At 47.9% G+C, this 22,217-nt stretch overlaps 1 protein-coding gene across 1 annotated transcript in view; it reads right to left on the minus strand.

Annotated features, from left to right (window-relative positions):
- CCDC6 (coiled-coil domain containing 6) overlaps positions 1 to 22,217 on the minus strand; it is a 91,616-nt gene that overhangs the window by 19,394 nt on the left and 50,005 nt on the right. The window contains exons 4-5 of the mRNA XM_070752069.1: positions 5,033 to 5,136; positions 2,394 to 2,554 (exon numbers count right to left, since the gene is read on the minus strand). Of these exons, the coding sequence (XP_070608170.1) occupies positions 2,394 to 2,554; positions 5,033 to 5,136 (265 nt within the window). The remainder of the gene's footprint in view (positions 1 to 2,393; positions 2,555 to 5,032; positions 5,137 to 22,217) is intronic.

Below are 22,217 nucleotides of genomic sequence, written 5' to 3' on the forward strand. Positions count from 1 at the left end.
AAGGTCAATTCATACCTATTGGGAAGTACTAACGCTCTTCATGGCTTGCAGGTTTGTTTTCATTGCTACTCCCTCCAAAACAGGTTTTTTTCAGCCCTAAGGAGGTGCTAACATTTCCCCCTGCTTGCAGGATTTTTTCATTCCTGCTACCTCTCCAAAGACAGGGTTTTTTTCACCAGCGCTAAGTGTTTGCAGGCTTGTTTTCATTGCTACATCCTCCAAAGACTTTTTCCCCCAGCCCTAACCAGGGGATAAAGCAATGTGCTTAAGCTGACCAGACTAACGACATTTTCCTCCCCCAAAACTAAGGCGTGTCTTATACTCCGAAAAATACAATAATCATTTTATGGTGAATTAAAGTAAGATAAATGACCTGAAACTTGTAATTTAGAAACATAGAAACATAGAAGACTGACGGCAGAAAAAGACCTCATGGTCCATCTAGTCTGCCCTTATACTATTTCCTGTATTTTATCTTAGGATGGATATATGTTTATCCCAGGTATGTTTAAATTCAGTTACTGTGGATTTACCAACCACGTCTGCTGGAAGTTTGTTCCAAGGATCTACTACTCTTTCAGTGAAATAATATTTTCTCACGTTGCTTTTGATCTTTCCCCCAACTAACTTCAGATTGTGTCCCCTTGTTCTTGTGTTCACTTTCCTATTAAAAACACTTCCCTCCTGAACCTTATTTAACCCTTTAACATATTTAAATGTTTCGATCATGTCCCCCCTTTTCCTTCTTTCCTCCAGACTATACAGATTGAGTTCATGAAGTCTTTCCTGATACGTTTTATGCTTAAGACCTTCCACCATTCTTGTAGCCCATCTTTGGACCCATTCAATTTTGTCAATATCTTTTTGTAGGTGAGGTCTATAGAACTGAACACAGTATTCCAAATTTATCCTAATGGAGGGGACAATGTAGTATTATTGAGGTTCGACTACTGTAATGCTCTCTACATGGGGCTCCCTTTCAAAAGTGTTCGGAAACTTCAGATCGTGCAGAATGTAGCTGCGAGAGCAATCATGGGCTTTCCAAATTATGCCCATGTTACACCAACACTCCGCAGTCTGCGTGGGTTGCCGATCAATTTCCGGTCACAATTCAAAGTGTTGGTTATGACCTATAAAGCCCTTCATGGCATCGGACCAGAATATCTCTGGGACCGTCTTCTGCTGCACGAATCCCAGCGACCGGTTAGGTCCCACAGAGTTGGCCTTCTCCGGGTCCTGTCGACTAAACAATGTCGTCTGGCAGGTCCCAGGGGAAGAGACCTCTCTGTGGCGGCCCCGACACTCTGGAACCAGCTCCCCCCTGAGATTAGAATTGCCCCCACCCTCCTTGCCTTTCGTCAACTCCTTAAAACCTACGTCTGCCGTCAAGCATGGGGGAACTGAAATAACTTCCCCAGGCCTATATTGTTTATGTATGGTGTGTTGTGTGCATGTTTTTAAATTATGGGTTTTTAGTTTAAATTATTAGATTTGTATTACAGTGTTCCCTCGATTTTCGCGGGTTCAAACTTTGAGAATAGCCTATACCACGGTTTTTTAAAAAATATTAATTAAAAAATACTTCATGGGTTTTTTTTTCCTATACCACGGTTTTTCCCACCCGATGACACCATATGTCATCGCCAAACTAATAATTTTTGCAAATAAATAACAAAAAAAATAATTATTGTTAATAAATAATTATGTTTATAAATATCAGGATCACTAAGTGTCTTATTCAATGGTGAGTACCAGTAATAATGGTGAGTAAATGGTTGTTAAGGGAATGGGAAATGGTAATTTAAGGGTTTAAAGTGTTAAGGGATGGCTTGTGATACTGTCCATAGCCAAAAATGATGGATTTACTTCCGCATCTCTACTTTGCGGAAATTCGACTTTCGCGGGCAGTCTCAGAACGCATCCCCCGCGGAAATCGAGGGAACACTGTACATTGTTTTGCCACTATTGTTGTGAGACGCCCCGAGTCTACGGAGAGGGGCGGCATACAAACTTAATAAGTAAGTAAGTAAGTAAGTAAGTAAGTAAGTAAGTAAGTAAGTAAGTAAATAAATAAATAAATAAATAAGAATATTTGTAGCTCGGGGCTGGACTGTGGGGTCCTGATGCTCTCTTGTTTTATTGAAGGCATTTCATTATCTAAACTAGATAACATCAGGACTGATAACGTTACTGAGTTTGCCTGCAAGGAAAACAAACAAGCTTAGTGAGAGCATCAAGGGAAACGTAGGGTGCAGTACGGAAAGCCTGCTAGCTAAAAAAACAACAACAGCACTCTGCTTCTGAACTTGGCCTGGAAATTCCCCTCTTCTGGATCAGGGATAGTTTTACATGACGCAGGAGGCAACGCAACCAGATAAGAAGCCCTGACTTACGCTGTAGCTGTGCCGCTCGGAGCTGCTTCTTTAACCTTTCTACCTCGTTCTTCAGAAACCTGATGTGCCGCATCATATTTTCTGGAGAGTCTATTTCCATTGATATGTCCCTTGGCGACGGAGGAGCAGACACGGGCTGGTCCAGTTTCTCCTGGAGAATTCTGAAATTTTTTAATTAAAAAAAATGATTATATTGCCACTTTTGGCTTCGTTTCTTTGGAAAGTATTAACAGAAATCAAGACGATCAAAAACGGGCAATGCAGTGGTACCTCTACTTACGAACTTAATTCGTTCCGTGACCGGGTTCTTAAGTAGAAAAGTTTGTAAGAAGAAGCAATTTTTGCCATAGGAATCAATGTAAAAGCAAATAATGCGTGCGATTGGGGAAACCACAGGGAGGGTGGAGGCCCTGTTTCCACCCAGGAGATTCCTAGAGAGGCCTCACAGAGGCTTCTCCCCGCCTTTTCTGGTCCAGTTTCCTCCCAGGAGGTTCCTAGAGAGGCCCCATGGAGGCTTCTCCCCGCCTTTTCTGGTCCAGTTTCCTCCCAGGAGGTTCCTAGAGAGGCCCCATGGAGGCTTCTCACCACCTTTTCCGGCCCTGTTTCCTCCCAGGATATTCCTAGAGAGGCCCCATGGAGGCTTCTTCCTGCCTCTTCCGGCCGTTTCCTCCCAGGAGATTCCTAGAGAGGCCCCACGGAGGCTTCTCCCCACCTTTTCCGGCCCGGTTTCCTCCCAGGAGATTCCTAGAGAGGCCCCATGGAGGCTTCTTCCCGCCTTTTCCGGCCCCATTTCCTCCCAGGAGATTCCTAGAGAGGCCCCACAGAGGCTTCTCTCCACCTTTTCCGGCCCTGTTTCCTCCCAGGATATTCCTAGAGAGGCCTCACAGAGGCTTCTCCCCGCCTTTTCTGGCCCTGTGTCCTCCCAGGACATTCCTAGAGAGGCCCCACGGAGGCTTCTCCCCGCCTTTTCCGGTTACAGTTTTGGAGGCTCGGGTTTGTAAGTGGAAAATCATTCTTGAGAAGAGGCAAAAAAAATCTTGAACATCCGGTTCTTATCTAGAAAATTTTGTTAAGTAGAGGCATTCTTAGGTAGAAGTACCACTGTATTCTCTATTTTGGCAAAGAAAGGTGAAGAAATCAAATCCCCCCCCCCCCAAAGTAGGAATTCTGAGAAAACATTATCTGCCACACCTTTGGAATGTGAAGTGCCACTTGTCCCATGCTTGGGGATCAATAAACCTGCATGAAGAATCAGGGCTAAAGCCAAGCCTGGTAGCTCCAGATTTCCGATTAACAGGCCAGGTAATCGGTCAACTTACTCTAGAGGTCTTCAAACTTGGCAACTTTAAGACTTGTGGACTTCAACTCCCAGAATTCTCCAGCCAGCATAGCAAGCTGAAGTCGACAAGTCTTAAAGTTGCCAAGTTTGAAAACCTTTGGCCTAAACGGAGATCAGAGATAACCCGTAATTTATGACACCACTTTAATTAAAATGGTTGGGAGAACAAAGGATCAAAGCGAGGCCTATTCTTTCATTCATTAGCCAGCACCTACTTCCATGTGTTTGTGCATTCTTCAAATTCTACTGCTTTTGTGAAATTTCCTGAACGCCGTAAAAGGTTATCTCTCACCAAAATAAGGATCTGGCAGAAAGGTTTTAAAATAGCAGTGGTTAATATTTAATATGAGATGCATAAAGCAAAGCCTAGTAACTGTTGTGGTTAGCTCTGGCCCAGCTCCTGCCCCAAGGACTGTGGATATGGGGGAGACATCTACATGTTGCAGACCTGTTTTGCCCCTGGAGGAATCTGCTGATGAAGGCTCCTCTGACCAAGAAGACATGAATGACAGGGAGGAGGAGAGTGTGGCAGACAGCTCAGAAGGAGATCAACTATCTAGCTCCTCCTTGGATTCAGAACAAGAGTTAATGATACAGCCACGCATGTGGAGAGCGATGCATAGGCAGCCACAATTGAGAGATTATTATCAAAGAAAATGAGGCCACCTGTGGTTGGGTGGGGCTGTGGTAATTAGTGAGGCTGCTATAAAAAGCAGCCTGTGGGTTTGGCCATTGTGGAGGATTATCTGATCGTTGTGCTTCGTGACTGCTTTACTGACTTTGACTTTTTGTGTGCTGATTTTTCCCTGCTTTGAAACTAAACCAGAGCCAAGTGTGTTTCACTTTGTGAAAGAAGAAGGACTGTGAATTGCAGCTGATAAGGGACTTGTACAAATTACCAGTTTGTTTGGAGACGAGTGCTCTTTGCTGTACCAAAAGAGGGCTTAGTTTAAGTGACTTTTCATTATAAAGAACATTGTTTTGAATTTTCAAATGTGTCTGTGTCTGAAATTTGTACATGTGAATTTTCGGGAGGAGTCTACCAGCGAGCCCGACAGAACAGTAACCGGACTATATATATATTTTTACTACCGGTTCTGTGGGCGTGGCTTGGTGGGTGTGGCTGGTCATGTGACTAGGTGGGTATGGCAAGGCAGTCATGTGACTGGGTGATCCAATCTTAAACACCATGTTATATTTACTCTGTGCAACCTAACATAGTTTATTGCTTTCTTCTTGTTTATTTATATTGCCCCTTATAATAGCTACATTTCAGGGAGGAGCAAAGGAAAAAACCCACCTTTTTTCAGCTTCAAGTTTGTCCATTCTCTTCCAAAGACGATTCACAAGGGCTTCTTGTTCTTGTTCAAGTGTGTTTTCCAGATCAATCTTCTCGCGTCTTAGCTAGGAGGCAAAGTGCAGTTGGTTAAGAATGGGCATCCCCTTTTCCTAAATTTGAGCTGGACCACAGTTTAACTCAGCACCCAAGGCAAGGACACTCAAAAACTGCATTCATATTTGCCAATATTGACATTTTAGTCTGCAATCCCCTCTCACAACTGCTTGCACAGTTGAAATAAATTCTGTCCATCCAGAATCTTGGAAACAGGAAAAAACAAACACCACCTGTTTAATTAAATAATAATAATAATAATAATAATAATGATGATGATGATGATGATGATGATGATAATAATAATAATAATAATAATAATAATAATAATAATAATAATAATAATAATAATAATGTGGCACAGATGATCCACTGGAACTTGTGCCGGAACTACCATTTACCAGTGGCAAAGAACTGGTGGGATCATAAGCCCGAAAAAGTGGTCGAAAATGAGCAAGCAAAACTACTGTGGGACTTCCGAATTCCGAATTCTGAAGCATAACACACCAGACATTGTGATCGTGGAGAAAAAGAAAGTATGGATCATCGACATCGCAATCCGAGGAGACAGCAGAATTGAGGAGAAGCAGCTAGAGAAATTAGTGAAATACGAAGATCTAAAAATCGAGCTGCAACGACTCTGGCATAAGCCAGTGAAAGTGGTCCCAGTGGTACTTGGCACTCTGGGCGGAGTGGCAAAGGATCTCAGCGGACATTTAAAAACCATCGGAATTGACAAAATCTCCATCTGTCAATTGTAAAAGGCTGCTTTACTGGGATCGGCAAACATAATTCGCCGCTACATCACGCAGTCCTAGGTGCTTGGGAAGCGCCCGACTGGTGATGAAATACGAAATCCAGCATAGTGATCTTGTTTGCTGTGTTGTACTGACATAATAATAATAATAATAATAATAATAATAATAATAATAATAACAACAACAACAACAACAACAACAACAAAACAACAATAATAATATTTATATGCTGCCCCTCTCTGAAGACTCGGGGCAGCTTACAAAATATAAAAGCAGTATACATCAAGATATAACTATTAAAGTTAAAATTGAGAATTACGTTTAAGAAAAACTAAAAGGCCTATTAACGTGCATACATACCCATTCAAACAAAACTACTATACATTCATTGGCCACAGGGTAGAATCTAATGGCCCTGGTCTTGGCGAAATAGATGAGTCTTTATAAAGCCCTTCATGGCATCGGATCAGAATATCTCCGGGACCGCCTTCTGCCGCACGAATCCCAGCGACCGGTTAGGTCCCACAGAGTTGGTCTTCTCCGGGTCCCGTCGACGAAACAATGTCATCTGGCGGGCCCCAGGGGAAGAGCCTTCTCTGCGGGGGCCCCCAACCCTCTGGAACCAACTCCCCCCAGAGATCAGGACTGCCTCCACCCTCCTCGCCTTTCGCAAACTCCTTAAAACCCACCTTTACCGTCAGGCATGGGAAAATTGACACACACACACCCCCGGGCCGTTCCATTTTATGTATGGTTTGTTTGGGACGTATGACTGTTTTTTATACTAATGGGTTTTAATCATTAGATTTGTACTGTATTTTGTTGTTGTGAGCTGCTCCGAGTCTCCGGAGAAGGGCGGCATACAAATCTAATTAATAATAGTAATAGTAATAGTAATAGTAATAGTAATAGTAATAATAATAATAATAATAATAATAATAATATAGTAATAATATAGTAATAATAGTAATAATAGTAATAATGATTATGATAATAATAATAAAATAATAATAATAAAATAATAATAATAATAATAATAATAATAATAATAATAATAATAATAATAATAATATCGGACCAGAATATCTCCGGGACCGCCTTCTGCCGCACGAATCCCAGCGACCGATTAGGTCCCACAGAGTTGGCCTTCTCCGGGTCCCGTCGACGAAACAATGTCATCTGGCGAGCCCCATAATAATAACAACAACAACAGCAACAACAACAACAACACGAATCTCTGTGGGAAGTTTATTCCAGAGGGCCAGGGCCCCCACAGAGAAGGCTCTTCCCCTAGGTCCTTCCAAGCGACATTTTCTAGTCGACGGGACCTGTAGAAAGCCGACTCTGTGAGACCTAACCGGTCGCTAGCATTCATGCGGAAGGAGTTGGTCCCATAAGTAATCTGATCCGATGCCATGTAGGGCTTTACAGGTCATGACCAACACTTTGAGTTGTTGGCAGCCAGTGCAGACCGCGGAGTGTTGGAGAGATATGGACGTGCTTTTCTTTCTGTTTATTTAGAGGAAAATAAACATTGCCTCCTGATTTCTTTCGGATTCATTTGTCCAGGTAAAAAGAAAGTTACTTTCCTACCAGGAGATGCTAAGGTCATGCCCCGGAGGTCCAGTACAGAACTGCCTGTGGGATTCCCAGTCTGGCCTGCAGCCCGAGACCTCCTGCTCATCTCCTATCCAGTTCTAATCAGCTCCAATCCTGATTAGTTGTGCAGCTCAGCCAAGGTCAACCAGCTGCTTTCTCTGTCCTTCTCTGATTATTATTCTTGCTTTGAGGAGTTCAAGGCAAGGCCAACTCTCTTTATTCCCCTAGGAGGGAAGGCCAGAGCTAAGAGAAAGAAAACCAGCTTAAAGTCTCCCAGGACAAAGAATCTGGGGGGGTCCCAGCTTGACCCTGTCACAATGCCTTAACAAGACGCCTTAAACAAGATCTAAGTACTGTATTGCCCACAAGATCATGTGCTGCAACGTCCTGCCTGTCGGCGGCTACTTCAGCTTCAACCACAACAACACAAGAGCACACAACAGATTTAAACTTAATATTAACCGCTCCAGACTTGACTGTAAAAAATATGACTTCAGTAATCGAGTTGTCGAAGCGTGGAACTCATTACCGGACTCCGTAGTGTCATCCCTAAACCCCCAACACTTTACCCTTAGATTATCTACAGTTGACCTATCCAGATTCCTAAGAGGTCAGTAAGGGGCGAGTACAAGTGCACTAGAGTGCCTTCCGTCCCCTGTCCTATGGCTCTCCTATATCTCCTATACCTTTCTTCTATTCCTATATCTCTTCTTCTATTCTTTCATTGATATGTTCTATTACTATACCTTCTTTTCTATTATTTCTTAGATATATTTTACTATGAGTATCTCCTCTATAACCTTCATCATGTATTTTACTATGTGTATATAAAGGTACAGTGATCCCTCGATTTTCCGATCTCGATCTTCGCGAAACGCTATATCGCGATTTTTCCCACCCGATGACGTCACTCTCTTCCTTTCTCATCTTTCTTTCTCTCTCTCTTTCTCTATCTTGCTTCTTCCTCTCTCACACTCTCTTCCTCCCTCTCTCATCTCTTTCTTTCCTTCTCTCTCTTCCCCTCTTGCTCTCGAGCGGCGGGCGGCGGGCGGGCGGGCGAGCGGCGGGCGGGCAGCAGCGAGGAGCCAAAGATCGGGGTTTCCCCTTTGCGTGGGTGGTGGGGAAACCCCGATCTTCGGCTCCTCGCTGCTGCGGCGCTGCCGAGCAGATCAGCTGCTGGGCGGCCGAAGAAACATTCCCTGAGTCTTCCCCGCCGCCCACGCAAACTCCACCATCTGCGCATGCGCGGCCATGGAAAAAGGGCGCGCATGCGCGGATGGTGTTTTTACTTCCGCACCACTATATCGCGAAAAATCGAGTAACGCGAGGGGTCTTGGAACGTAACCCTCGCGATACTCGAGGGATCACTGTATATACCCACTAAAAAGGTATATACCCACTAAAACCCTCATTGTGTATTGGACAAAATAAATAAATAAAATAAAATAAATGCCAAAGTGCTTGGTCTTACCATCAATTCTGGCTGTTCTCATTCTGGGTGGGGCGGTTTCACAAGTTTTGGGAAGCGAGGGGCACCACGGCAATCCTTGGTGCCAAATCCCCTTTTCATGACCAGGGGTAGGCAAAGTGGGTTCTCCTATGACATGTGGACTTCAATGCCCAGAATTCCTGAGCTAGCATGGCTGGCTCAGGAATTCTGGGAGTTGAAGTCTACAAGTCATAGAGGAGCCATCTTTGCCTAACCCCTGTTCATGACAATTGTAAATCTTACTAATCAAAACATAAATTTTACTGGGTTCCCAAACTCAGTTGTGGTTTTTGTGGATTCCAGGACAGGCTATCAAAGCGAAAGATCTAAGAATGCCAGTTCAAACATCCAGATTAGTGACTTTTGGATTATCTCAGACGGGGGTGGGAGGGAGGGAGAGAGAAGGAGTTTAATCTTTCGGGGTTGACGAATAGGCGCTGCCCCTCCAATGATCGCAGTTCTATCTGTTGGCCAGATATGACCTCCCTATCCTATTCCCACAAACCATCCCCTCTTAACAGGCTTCTGGCACTCATCTTTTCTTCCAGATTTCACATTTTCACATCATGGCACATATGAACCGTTGAAACTTACCTGAACGGTCTTCTCGATGCACTGCAAGGAGAGTCCAACGTGGGTAATTCTCCAGTCTGATTGGAGGGACTGAGTTTTAATTTAAACATTATGCAGGTACCGCCCCCTAGCCCACCAGTCATTAAAAAACGAAGGAGCAGTAAACTATAAACTTTTTATTCAACAACTGGAAGGCAAAAGGACACTGACCATAACAACCGGAATAATATCCGGAACAAAAAAGGAGCCCTTGGTCCACCAAACGGGTGGGTTTTGGACTCTCCTTGCAGTGCATCGAGAAGACCGTTCAGGTAAGTTTCAACGGTTCTTCTCCAATGCACTTGCAAGGAGAGTCCAACGTGGGATGTACCCAAGACATAATAAACGGGAGGGAATAAGACCCAAGGGCGTTCAAGTGGAACACACCCTCTGTAACACCCTCCTCCCAAATGCTGCTTCCGCGGAAGCAAAGGTGTCAATCCGATAATGCTTGATGAAGGTAGATGGAGCTGCCCACGTGGCTGCTCTACAAATCTCCTCGATCGAAGCCTGTGTAGACCAGGCTGCTGAAGCCGCCGCACTGCGGGTTGAATGTCCAGTTATTCCGAGAGGTACCGTCTGTCCTGATGCTTTATAGGCCTCAGTGATGCAGACTCGTAACCAACGACTAATGGTTCGTGAAGACACCCTAGTGCCTTGTCCTTGTGATGAAAAGGAGACAAATAACGCTTCTGATGCCCTGGAAGTCTGTGTTCTACGAATATAGATCTTTACCGCACGTCTTACATCCAATTTATGCCATCTGAGTTCAGATGGATGCGTGCCATGTGTACAGAAATCGGGCAATATTATTTCTTGAGTCCTATGGAAACCAGAGTTCACCTTGGGGATGAAAGCCGGGTCCAATCGAAGAATCACCCTATCTGGATGGAACAGACAGAGGTCAGGTCTTACTGACAGGGCCGACAGCTCCGACACTCTTCTGGCCGAAGTTATAGCGACTAGAAAGGCCGTCTTGATGGATAAGAACCGCATTGATATCGTCCTCAACGGTTCGAAGGGTGGAGCTGTCAAGGCCTTAAGGACGAGTGTTAGGTCCCAGGTAGGGAACCTATGAACTGTTGCCGGTCGAATGTTCGTCGCTCCTCTTAAGAAATCCCTAATCCAAGGGTGTCGTGACAAAGGCCGGTAAAAATCCTGACTCAATATTGTGGACAACGCCGCCACATGGCGTCGCAAAGTGTTCGGAGCCAAACCCTTATCCAAGTCCGCCTGGAGGAATGATAGAACCGTCACCGGCAAGGCTGATATAGGATCGATCCCCTGGGTCTCGCAGAAGGAGCGGAAGGCTGACCATGTTGCCTGATAGATGCGCCGCGTAGATGGTCTGCGCGCTGCTTGCATGGTAGCAATGACTGTGTCCGGGAGGTGTAGCTGTCTTAAGCGGTCCCCCTCAAGTGCCACACGGTCAGGCACCACCATTGAGGGTCCGGATGCGCAATGCACCCCTGACTGAGGGCTATCTGATGGTCTGGAATTCTCCAGGGTGGAGAAACGGACAGCTCCCTCAGGTCCGAAAACCAAGCTCGTCGAGGCCAGAAGGGTGCTACTAGCAGTACTTCGGCTCATTCCTGTATGATTTTGTGCAGAACCCTCTGAAGGATGCGAGTCGGCAGGAACGCATACAGGAGCCCCTCTGGCCAAGGGAGGCGGAGTGCATCCACTCCCTCTGTACCCGGAGATGGAAAACGGGAGAAAAAGCGAGGCAGCTGCGTGTTGTGGCTTGTTGCAAAGAGATCCAAAATCGGCGTGCCGAATCGCGAGGTCAGTGTCTGGAACACTCCGGCCTCCAATTTCCACTCTCCCGGATCCAAGGTCTTGCGGCTCAGCCAGTCCGCCCACACATTCTCTTGTCCTGAAATGTGTTCGGCTGAGAGAGAGGCCAAGTGGACCTCCGCCCATCGGAACAGAGAGTTGGCTTCCTGCATCAAGCGTCTGGATCTCGTTCCTCCCTGATGGTTTATATAAGAGCGGGCGGAGACGTTGTCCGTTAGGATCAGGACATGGCGATCCTGCACCAGGTGAGAAAAGCTGAGAAGGGCGAGGGAAACCGCTTTCAATTCCAAGAAATTGATGTTGGTGTCCATCAAATCCTGAAAATTCCACAGACCCTGTGCTACGCTGGCGGAAAGGTGGGCTCCCCACCCCGACAGGCTGGCGTCCGTCGTGATAGTGACAAAGTCCTGTCCTCGAAACGGTGACCCCCTTTGAATGGCCGTTGAAGTCCACCATTGCATGGACCTCCTGACCTCTGCCGGGAGAATCACCTGAATCCTGGTATGGCTGGTCTTCCTCCTTTGGTAGGGAAGAAGAAACCATTGGAGAGAACGCATGTGCAACCTGGCCCAGGGCACGACGTCGATGCAGGAGACCAGTGTGCCCAACACCTTGGACAGGAAACCCAGAGAAGGCCTTGGTTGTGACCGCAGTGTGTGTACCAGACCCCGGATATTGGCCTGTCTCTCCTGCGACAGAAACACCTGGCACAATCCCGTGTCGATAATAGTGCCCAAGTGAGCCAATCGGGTTGTCGGTGTTAAGTGGCTTTTCTCCCAGTTTATAGTAAAGCCGTAAGTCTGAAGAGTGGCCAGGGTGAGTTGGAGATCGCTGTGTGCCCGGTCCCGGGACCTCGACAGAATCACAATGTCGTCGAGATATGCCATGAGGCGCACTGACCGGTGTCTCAAGGTGGCCGAGAGGACGTCCAAAAGCTTGGTGAACGTCCTCGGTGCAGATGACAGGCCAAATGGCATCGCTCGATACTGGTAATGGGAGCCGTTTACAAAAAACCGGAGGAATTGTCTGTGGTCCGGTGATACTGGGACATGGAGGTAAGCCTCCTTGAGATCGATAGAGGTGAGGAGGTCCCCTGGCCGTATGGACTGCAGAATAGACCTGAGGGAGTGCATTTTGAATCGTTGATAACGCACATATCGATTCAATCGTTTGAGATTTAAAATCAAACGGACCCCGCCCGAAGATTTTGGGACCAGAAAAACAATTGAATCCCCTCAGGTGCATGGGAACCTCCTCTATCGCGTCTATGTCCAGTAAGTGGTCTATTTCCTGATGTAACATGGCCCTTTTTTGAGGATCTAATACCTGAGGGCAGGAGACAAATCTGGTTGGAGGCACACGAAGAAAATTTATCCTCAACCCCTGTGTTGCTGTGGCAACTGCCCAGGTGTCGAGGGATGCAGCCCTCCAGGTGTGAGCAAAGTACTGAAGCTTGCCCCCCAGAGGGTAGGAATCCGTGAAGTCATTTGCCCCTTTTGGAGCCCTTAAAGTTGGAACCTCGGTATGGACGGCGTCCCTGTTGAAAGGATCTGCCACGGTCTGCAAAGTACGGTCTCTCCTGCCGGAAACCTCCCTGGTTGAAGGTGCCCTGTGAAAACGTCCTCGACCCCTGAGAGACAGTTGAGGAGGGTTCAGTACGAAATGGCTGCCTTCTGTAAAACGGTGTAAATCGTCTTTCTCCACGTCTGTTAGATTTTGGAAGGACTTTTTTCTTATCCTTATCTTCGATAAGGACTTTTTCAAGCGAATCACCAAACAATTGTTCCCCTTGGAAACGAGCCGAAGCTAGGCGCCATTTTGATTTAACATCGGCTTGCCAGCTTCTGAGCCAAATTAAACTGCAGGAAGACAGAGAAGAAGCTAGGGCACGGGATGCAAACTTTGCCGCATCCATAGTGGCATCTGCGGAGAATTCCGTAGCCGCCAGGAGCTTGTTAAGGTCCTGGCGGAGTCTGCTGTCCTCTTGGCTCACCTGTGATTGGATGTCCTGTATCCACAGGATGGTCGCTCTATTAAAGAACGAGGCAGCCGAGGCGGCTCGCAAGGCCCAGGCTGCCATTTGATGAGTCTTCATAGCTACATTCTCAGCCCTCTTGTCCTCTGCTTTAAGGCCATCGGAGACCTCAGATGGGACGAGGGCGGTGGAGACCAAGCTGGCCACCGGGGGATCGATGGTTGGAGGCATGCTTTACTCACAAAAGAGCTTGACAGACGCTTCAAAGAAAGGCCGATCGAGAACGTAGCCAGCAATCGAATAAAGCTGCGGCTGCTGCCTGACTCTTACTGCGGCTGCGCGTTGCCAGGCAATTGAGAAAAGGGAGGGGGTCAATTCTCGGAGCTCTCACTCGCTCCACTCGCTCCCCCTCCCCGGCAGCCAACTGTCAGGGCGGCAAAATGGCCGCCGTGCCGTTGCCAAGGCAACCGGCGGGAAAACAAACCGCCGCTTCTGCCGCCGTTCTGAGGGCTCAGCGAAAAAGCCGGCAATCACGATAATACGAGGCTTGGCGCCTCCGTGAAGCCCAGCCGCTCCTTCTGGTCGCCTGAATCCGGCTCTGGTATATTCGCCGGTCGGGGCAGGCCCTTTCCGACGTCAACCGTCTCATAGTGCCAGGTGCGACCTCGGGGGTCGGGGACCTGGTCGCCCTGGTACAATTTACACCCCCCCCATGACGGCTGATTCAGAACGCCGTTTTATTGAATGCTTGGGGGGGGGTGGCAGGGCGCGACAGACTGGTGGACAGAACCCACGGGAGGCCTGGTCCACCACTGTAAATGAGAACGAGCCATTTCACAAACCTGCAAGAAAACAAGAAAAAAGAACAAGTATTAGTAATAGGAAAAAAATACAAATACAGTATTTAATACATATCAAACTAATACAGTGATCCCCCGATCATTGCGAGGGTTCCGTTCCAGGACCCCTCGCAATGATCGGTTTTTCGCAATATAGTGGTGCGGAAGTAAAAACACCATCTACGCATGTGCGCCCTTTTTTTTCCATGGCGCATGTGCAGATGTTTTTTACTTCCGCACCTGGGAAGACCCCCGCCCAACAGCTGAGGAGCCGCCTGCCCGCCCGCCGCTTGTCCGGCCGCCGCTGGTGCCGCCGCCGCTTGTCCGGCCACCGCTCGTGCCGCCGCTGCTCGTGCTGCCGCCACTCGTCCGGCCGCCGCTCGTGCCGCCGCCGCTCGTGCCACCGCTGCTGAGGAGGAGCGAGAGGAGCAACAAAGTCCCGCGCAAGTGCATCTTCTCCAGGCGGGGGCAAGAGCGGCGGGGCGAGTCCGCAGGAAAAAAGCCGCGGGCGACCGAGCAGATCCTGCCGTTTGCGGCACTCGACGGGCAGGGGCATGAAGGATCTCCCCGCTGGCCTCGGGAGCGCGTGGGAGGGTGGCGAGCCTAGGAAGACGAGGCGACGCCGGCTGCCGTCGAGGTAGAGGAGGAAGCGGATCGGCGCTCCGCCCCGCCAGGGTTCCTCTCCATGAGGGCGTCCGCCGAGCTGCCCGTCTTCAATTCACCGTCTCACCCGGGCTCCCGATCCTGCTGGGCGGCAGGGAGACTCGGCGGGGAGCGCGCGCGTCCGGGACCCAGAGCGCCCTTGTGGCCGCCCATTCATGCCGCTCCGTCGCTGGCTTCCCCTCAGGAGACGCGCCTGAGTGGCCTTTTTGCTGTTCCTCTCAGGAGTTCTTGCGGGGGAAAAGCCGCTAGCCGGCTTTCGGAGCTCCTCCGGCGTCACCCGGCTTCTGGTAGAAGCCTTCTCTCTTTTTTTTCTTGCTGCTTTTCCTCGCCAAGCGCACGAAAAAAAAGAGAGAAGGCTTCTGCCAGAAGCCGGGTGACGCCGGAGGAGCTCTGAAAGCCGGCTAGCGGCTTTTCCCCCGCAAGAACTCTTGAGAGGAACAGAGAGGAACAGCAAAAAGGCCACTCAGGCGCGTCTCCTGAGGGGAAGCCAGCATGGCGAGCGACGGAGCGGCATGAATGGGCGGCCACAAGGGCGCTCTGGGTCCCGGACGCGCGCGCTCCCCGCCGAGTCTCCCCGCCGCCCAGCAGGATCGGGAGCCCGGGTGAGATGGTGAATTGAAGACGGGCAGCTCGGGCAGCTCGGCGGACGCCCTCATGGAGAGGAACCCTGGCGGGACGGAGCGCCAATCCGCTTCCTCCTCTACCTCGACAGCGGCCAGCGTCGCCTCGTCTTCCTAGGCTCGCTACCCTCCCACGCGCTCCCGAGGCCGGCGGAGAGATCCTTCATGCCCCTGCCCGCCGAGTGCCCCAAACGGCAGGATCCGCTCGGTCGCCCGCGGCTTTTTTCCTGCGGACTCGCCCCGCCGCTCTTGCCCCCGCCTGGAGAAGATGCACTTGCGTGGGACTTTGCTGCTCCTCTCGCTCCTCCTCAGCCGCGGGGAGAGGCGGGCATGTGGGCTGGCGGTATTGGGCTTGGTGGAAAGTCTGGGGGCAGCTGCAGCAACTCCCCTCCCGTGGCTGCTGTTGAGGCGGGAGCGGGGGCAGTCTCCGGCGCGCGGCTCTCTCCATTCTTCTCTTTCCCCCTCTCGGGCTCCGAATGCGGCGGCGGGAAGAGGAAACGAGAGCGCGAGCGAGCAAGAGGAGGGGGGGAGCCCAGACGGGATGAACCGTTTCTTGGGTGGCGCGTGTGGAAAAGGGGAGCGAGGGGCCGGGCGGGTTGAGGGAATCAAAGAGGGGTGGGGGTGCTGCTCTGAGGCGCTCGGAAAGAGTTTTCGGAAGGCTCTCGTGTTACGGCGAAAGGGCGTGTGGAGAGCCTGATGTTGGCGGAATTGGGGACCAGCGAGGAGCCGAAGAAACCCGCTGCCCACAGAAAGGGGAAACACGGATGTTTGGCTCCTCGCTGCTGCTGGTGCGGCCGCCGCTTGTCCGAGCGCCCACCGCCCGCCCTTCGCCCGCCCACGCCGTTGCTCGCGCCACTCAGCTGGGAAGCGGCGCTGGGGTTTCCCCGCCGCCCACGCAAAGGGGAAACCCCGGCAAGAGGGGGAAGACCCAGGGAAGCCGCCCAGCAGCTGATCTGCCCGGCAAACTCCACCATCTACGCATGCGTGGCCATAGAAAGAAAATGGCACGCATGCGCAGATGGTGTTGTTTACTTCCGGGTTGAAAAATCGCCATATAGCCGTTTCGCAATGATCGGGATCGCAATATCCGGGGGATCACTGTACTACTGAAGAGAAAACTCAAAAATGTCCCTTTACTGCGACTGAGTTTTCATGACTGGTGGGCTAGGGGGCGGTACCTGCATAATGTTTAAATTAAAACTCAGTCCCTCCAATCAGACTGGAGAATTACCCACGTTGGACTCTCCTTGCAAGTGCATTGGAGAATGTAGATGTTTTTAGTCTCTGGGGAAATCCTACGAAGGAAACTTGACCGAAGGAAATACGACTTTAGTAACTGAGTAGTTAATGCATGGAAGTCGCTATCTGACTCTGTAGTATCATCCCCTAACTCCCAAAACTTTACCCTTAGACTATCCACTGTTAACCTCTCCCGATTCCCATGAGGTCAGTAAGGGGCGTGCATAAGTGCACCAGAGTGCCTTCCGTCCCTTGTCCTACTGTCTCTCTCTCTCACTACCGTGTTTCCCCGAAAATAAGACACTGTCTTATATTAATTTTTGCTCCAAAAGTTGTGCTACGTCTTATTTTCGGGGCGTGTCTTATATTTCTCAAATAAGACAAATTCACAGGCAGAAAAGTTCCAGACGCAAGCGGGCTTGACCTGCCTCTGACTGGGTTGTCCCCACCTGCAGACGGACGGAGCCAACTGCCCTGCCAGCCAACCCATCCCTCTGTGTCACCAAAGCAGAGGAAGGGCTCGTGAGGGGGAAGGATAATTTTTCAGTCAAAATGAAACGGGGATGAGCACATGGGAGCAATGGTGGGCTGCTGCCGGAACGGCTAATAGTACGTAGCCCCGCGGCTCTGGAGCGTGAGTGTGGGATCGAGTGCAATTTAGCTTCCTGCACCTGTGCAGGCAGCAAAATCTTTCACAGGGATGTGCGTGCGTGAGGCTTTTTGCTTCTCCCGGAAGCAAAAAACCTCACCCAAATGCGCCCTCACACACGTCTCTATGAGAGATTTTATTATTGTTGTGGTTAGCTCTGGCCCCAAGGACTGTGGATGTGAGGGAGACATCCACATGCTGCAGGCCTGTTTTGCCCCCGGTGGAATCTGATGATGAAGGCTCCTCTGACCAAGAAGACATGAGTGACAGGGAGGAGGAGAGTGTGGCAGACAGCTCAGCAGGAGATCAATTATCTAGCTCCTCCTTGGATTCAGAACAAGAGTTAATGATACAGCCACGCATGCGGAGAGCGATGCATAGGCAACAACAACTGAGAGATTATTATCAAAGAAAATGAGGCCACCTGTGGTTGGGTGGGGCTGTGGAAATTAGTGAGGCTGCTATAAATAGCAGCCTGTGGGTTTGGCCATTGTGGAGGATTATCTGACCGTTGTGTTTCATGACTGCTTTGCTGACTTTGACCTTTTGTGTGCTGATTTTTCCCTGCTTTGAAACTAAACCAGAGCAAAGTGTGTTCCATTTTGTGAAAGAAGGACTGTGAATTGCCTCACAGCTGCAAGCTAAGTATCACAGAACTGATAAGGGACTTGTATAAATTACCAGTTTGATTGGAGACGAGTGCTCTTTGCTATACCAAAAGAGGGCTTGGTTAAAGTGAATTTTCATTATAAAGAACATTGTTTGGAATTTTCAAACGCGTGTGTGTCTGAAATTTGTACCTGTGAATTTTTGGGAGGATTCTACCAGAGAGCCTGACAGAACAATTATTATTTATTATTGTTTATTAGATTTGTATGCCGCCCCTCTCTGAAGACTCAGAGCGGCGCACAACAACAAAACAGTACAAATCCAATGATTAAAAGCAAGTTAAAACCCTTAATATAAAAAAAACCCCAGTCATACATCTCAGACAAACCATACATAAAACAGGTGCGGGAAGCAAAATTGCACCGGAATCCACACTCATGATCCAGAGCCGAAGAGCTGCGCACAATTAACTGTTCTGGCAGCAGCCTACCACTACCTGGGAGCATGATTGTTAACCTCTTGGGAGTTGCACTCTTGTGAGGGAAAACTGAACTAAAGCACTCCAAACTTGACTGTAAAAAATATGACTTCAGTAACCGAGTTGTTGAAGCGTGGAACTCATTACCGGACTCCATAGTGTCATCCCTAAACCCCCAACACTTTACCCTTGGATTATCTACGGTTGACCTATCCAGATTCCTAAGAGGTCAGTAAGGGGCGAGTACAAGTGCACAAGAGTGCCTTCCGTCCCCTGTCCTATGGCTCTCCTATATCTCCTATACCTTTCTTCTATTCCTATATCTCTTCTTCTATTCTTTCATTGATATGTTCTATTCCTATATCTTCTTTTCTATTATTTCTTAGATATATTTTACTATAAGTATCTCCTCTATAACCTTCATCATGTATTTTACTATGGGTATATAGATATATACCCACTAAAACCCTCATTGTGTATTGGACAAAATAAATAAATAAATAAATAAATAATAATACAGCCTAGCTCAGTGATGGCGAACTTATTTGTATGCCGCTCCGAGTCCACGGAGAGGGGCGGCATGCAAATCTAATAAATTAAATTAAAAGGGCGTGTGCCCTTCTTCTATTCTTTCATTGATATGTTCTATTACTTTATCTTCTTTTCTATTATTTCTTAGATATATTTTACTATGAGTATCTCCTCTATAACCTTCATCATGTATTTTACTATGTGTATATAAAGGTACAGTGATCCCTCGATTTTCGCGAAACGCTATATCGCGATTTTTCCCACTCGATGACGTCACTCTCTTCCTTTCTCATCTTTCTTTCTCTCTCTCTTTCTCTATCTTGCTTCTTCCTCTCTCACACTGTACCTTCTTTTCTATTCTTTCATAGATATATTTTACTATGAGTATCTCCTCTATAACCTTCATCATGTATTTTACTATGTGTATATAGATATATACCCACTAAAACCCTCATTGTGTATTGGACAAAATAAATAAATAAATAAATAAATAAATAAATAAATAAAATTAAAAAAACTTAAAAGAGCCACCCCAACCCAACTTTTCTAGTTCAATGAGAAATTCACAACTGCCCAGAATGGCCCCCAACTGCTGCAGTGCAACTAAAAAAATAACAACAACCCACTAAAGCAGTGTTTCCCAACCTTGGCAACTTGAAGATATTTGGATTTCAACTCCCAGAATTCCCCAGCCAGAATTTGATTGGGAAACACTGCACTAAACCACCGTTCTAAAAAAAAGAGATGACGGGTTAGGTTAGCCAGTGAAGCAGAGCCAGAGGGAAGAGATTTCCTGGTTAAGGATGTGGCATTTGCAGCTTAGTTTTAGCCCTTTGCCAAAGAGTTTAATGATCCTTGGGGATGAATTCAGGGATGCAACTAAACCTTTCCACAAAAGGTTTGCGGGAGGAGGCAGAAGGCAAGCTCTAATTCTCAGGGTGGAGAAACCCACCTACCCTCCACATCAGCAAAAAGAATCCAAACCTCATATATAAACTGAATAAACAAATTCTCAAAGCCAACCCACACTCAGTAAAAGACCTTGGAATACTAATATGAAATTATCTAAGTGCTAAAGCCCACTGCAACAATATCGCCAAAAAGGCTTCTGGAGTTGTTAACCTGATCCTACGTAGCTTCTGCTCCGGCAATCTCACACTACTCACAAGAGCTTACAAAACCTTTGCCAGACCCACCCTTGACTACTGCTCATCTGTCTGGAACCCATACCACATCTCGGACATCAACACCCTTGAAAACGTCCAAAGATATTTCACCAGAAGAGCCCTTCACTCCTCCACTCGAAATGGAATATCCTATGAAAATAGACTAACAATCTTGGGTCTAGAAAGCTTAGAACTATGGCGCCTCAAACACGATTTAAGTATTGCCCACAGGATCATATGCTGCAACGTCCTACTGGTCAATGACTACTTCAGCTTCAACCGCAACAACACAAGAGCACATAACAGATTCAAACTTAATATTAACTGCTCCAAACTTGACTGTAAAAAATATGACTTTAACAATCGAGTTGTCGAAGCGAGGAACTCACTACCGGACTCAATAGTGTCAACCCCTAACCACCAACATTTCTCCCTTAGACTATCCACGATTGACCTCTCCGGGTTTCTAAGAGGTCAGTAAGGGGCGTACATAAGTGCACTAGTGTGCCTTTCGTCCCCTGTCCAATTGTCTTTCCTTTATCTCATATATCAACTAGAGCAGGGGTGTCCGGAGTCCAGAGGAACCACAGTTCTCTCCGCTCCCATGTGATGAGCAGGCCGAGGGAGTTCTCAGCCGAACAAAGCCACCCACCCAGCAATAACCACAGGGAATATTTCTGGTTTAATCAGGAGCCAAAGGGAATGTAATCCACTACGGGCAAGGCTGCCTTTTAGCACAAAGAGCAGAGAGTGTATCAGGCTTCTGTTAACATACAGATTCTTTTTTTTTAATTTTTAAAGGGAAGAATCCACAAAAAAAGGCTTTCGACAGAATACAGTGGTACCTCTAGATACAAGCTGCTCCACATGCGAGTATTCCAAGTTACGAGCCGCGACGCAAGCGAAATTTCTGTTCGACACCCGAGCTCAAATTCAGGATACGAGCCGAGCTTCCACTAGGTGGCGCGAGAATCTCCTTGCTTCCAGTTATCTCGGCGCGAAAAACAAAGTCTAAAGGCATTCGTTCGAGATGCGAGTTGATCGACTTATGAGCTCGGGTCTGGAACGAATTAAACTCGTATGTCGAGGTACCACTGTACCATTATTTTAGAAACTTGACAGTGGAATCAAATCCAGGGATCAGACCGAAAGAACCCACCAGTAATTTAAATAATGAGGCTGTTAAAAAGGCTTTTAGAATATAAAGCAAAAGGAATGCGGGGGGAAAAACTGTAGCAAAATGGTGATAAAATACTGTAAGTCTCTTGCATGTGAAATAAGTGGCAAGGGGCCCCCCTGAGGTCTATTGCAAAAGTTCCTTCAGAGAAAATTGACTGCAAAATATATTTTTTAAAAAAATCAGGAAGTTCTTTGGCTAGCTTGCTTATTTTGAACACTATCTATCTGCATAAAATTCAGGAAACAGATGTCACCCTGACTAGGTAGCCCAGAAAGGAAACATTCCCAGATGAGCTAACTCTACATTTAATGTAAAGCTACACTGAGAGAACCTTGCGGGCCTGAAAATACAAGTCTCCTACCATGTTTCGGCCTCTAGGAAGGACGTCTTCGTGACGTCAAAGCTCTGCCCATGGAATTCCCTATTGGGATTCCCCACCTCCTTTCCAGCCTCCAGATCGGCTGAAAACGCCGCCGATTGGAAAAACGGCGCTCCGCCGGGCTGTGCCGCCCAGCTGTAACCTCCTCGATCCACAGCTCACATTAGAGAAACATCTTTCAGCTGTGGCGAGGGGGACTTTTGCCCAGGTTCGCCTGGTGCACCAGTTGCGGCCCTATTTGGAATAGGGAGTCACTGCTCAGTCACTCATGCCCTCATCACCTCGAGGTTCGACCTCTGTAACGCTCTCGACATGGGGCTATCTTTGAAGAGTGTTTGGAAACTTCAGATCATGCAGAATGCAGCTGCGAGAGCAATCATGGGCTTCCCTAGGTATGCCCATGTTTCACCAACACTCCGTAGTCTGCACTGGTTGCCAATCAGTTCCCGGTCACAATTCAAAGTGTTGGTTTTGACCTATAAAGCCCTTCATGGCACCAGACCAGAATA

Source organism: Erythrolamprus reginae, chromosome 5, assembly GCF_031021105.1.
Source record: "Erythrolamprus reginae isolate rEryReg1 chromosome 5, rEryReg1.hap1, whole genome shotgun sequence".
In the NCBI taxonomy this organism is placed as follows: Eukaryota; Metazoa; Chordata; class Lepidosauria; order Squamata; family Dipsadidae; genus Erythrolamprus; species Erythrolamprus reginae.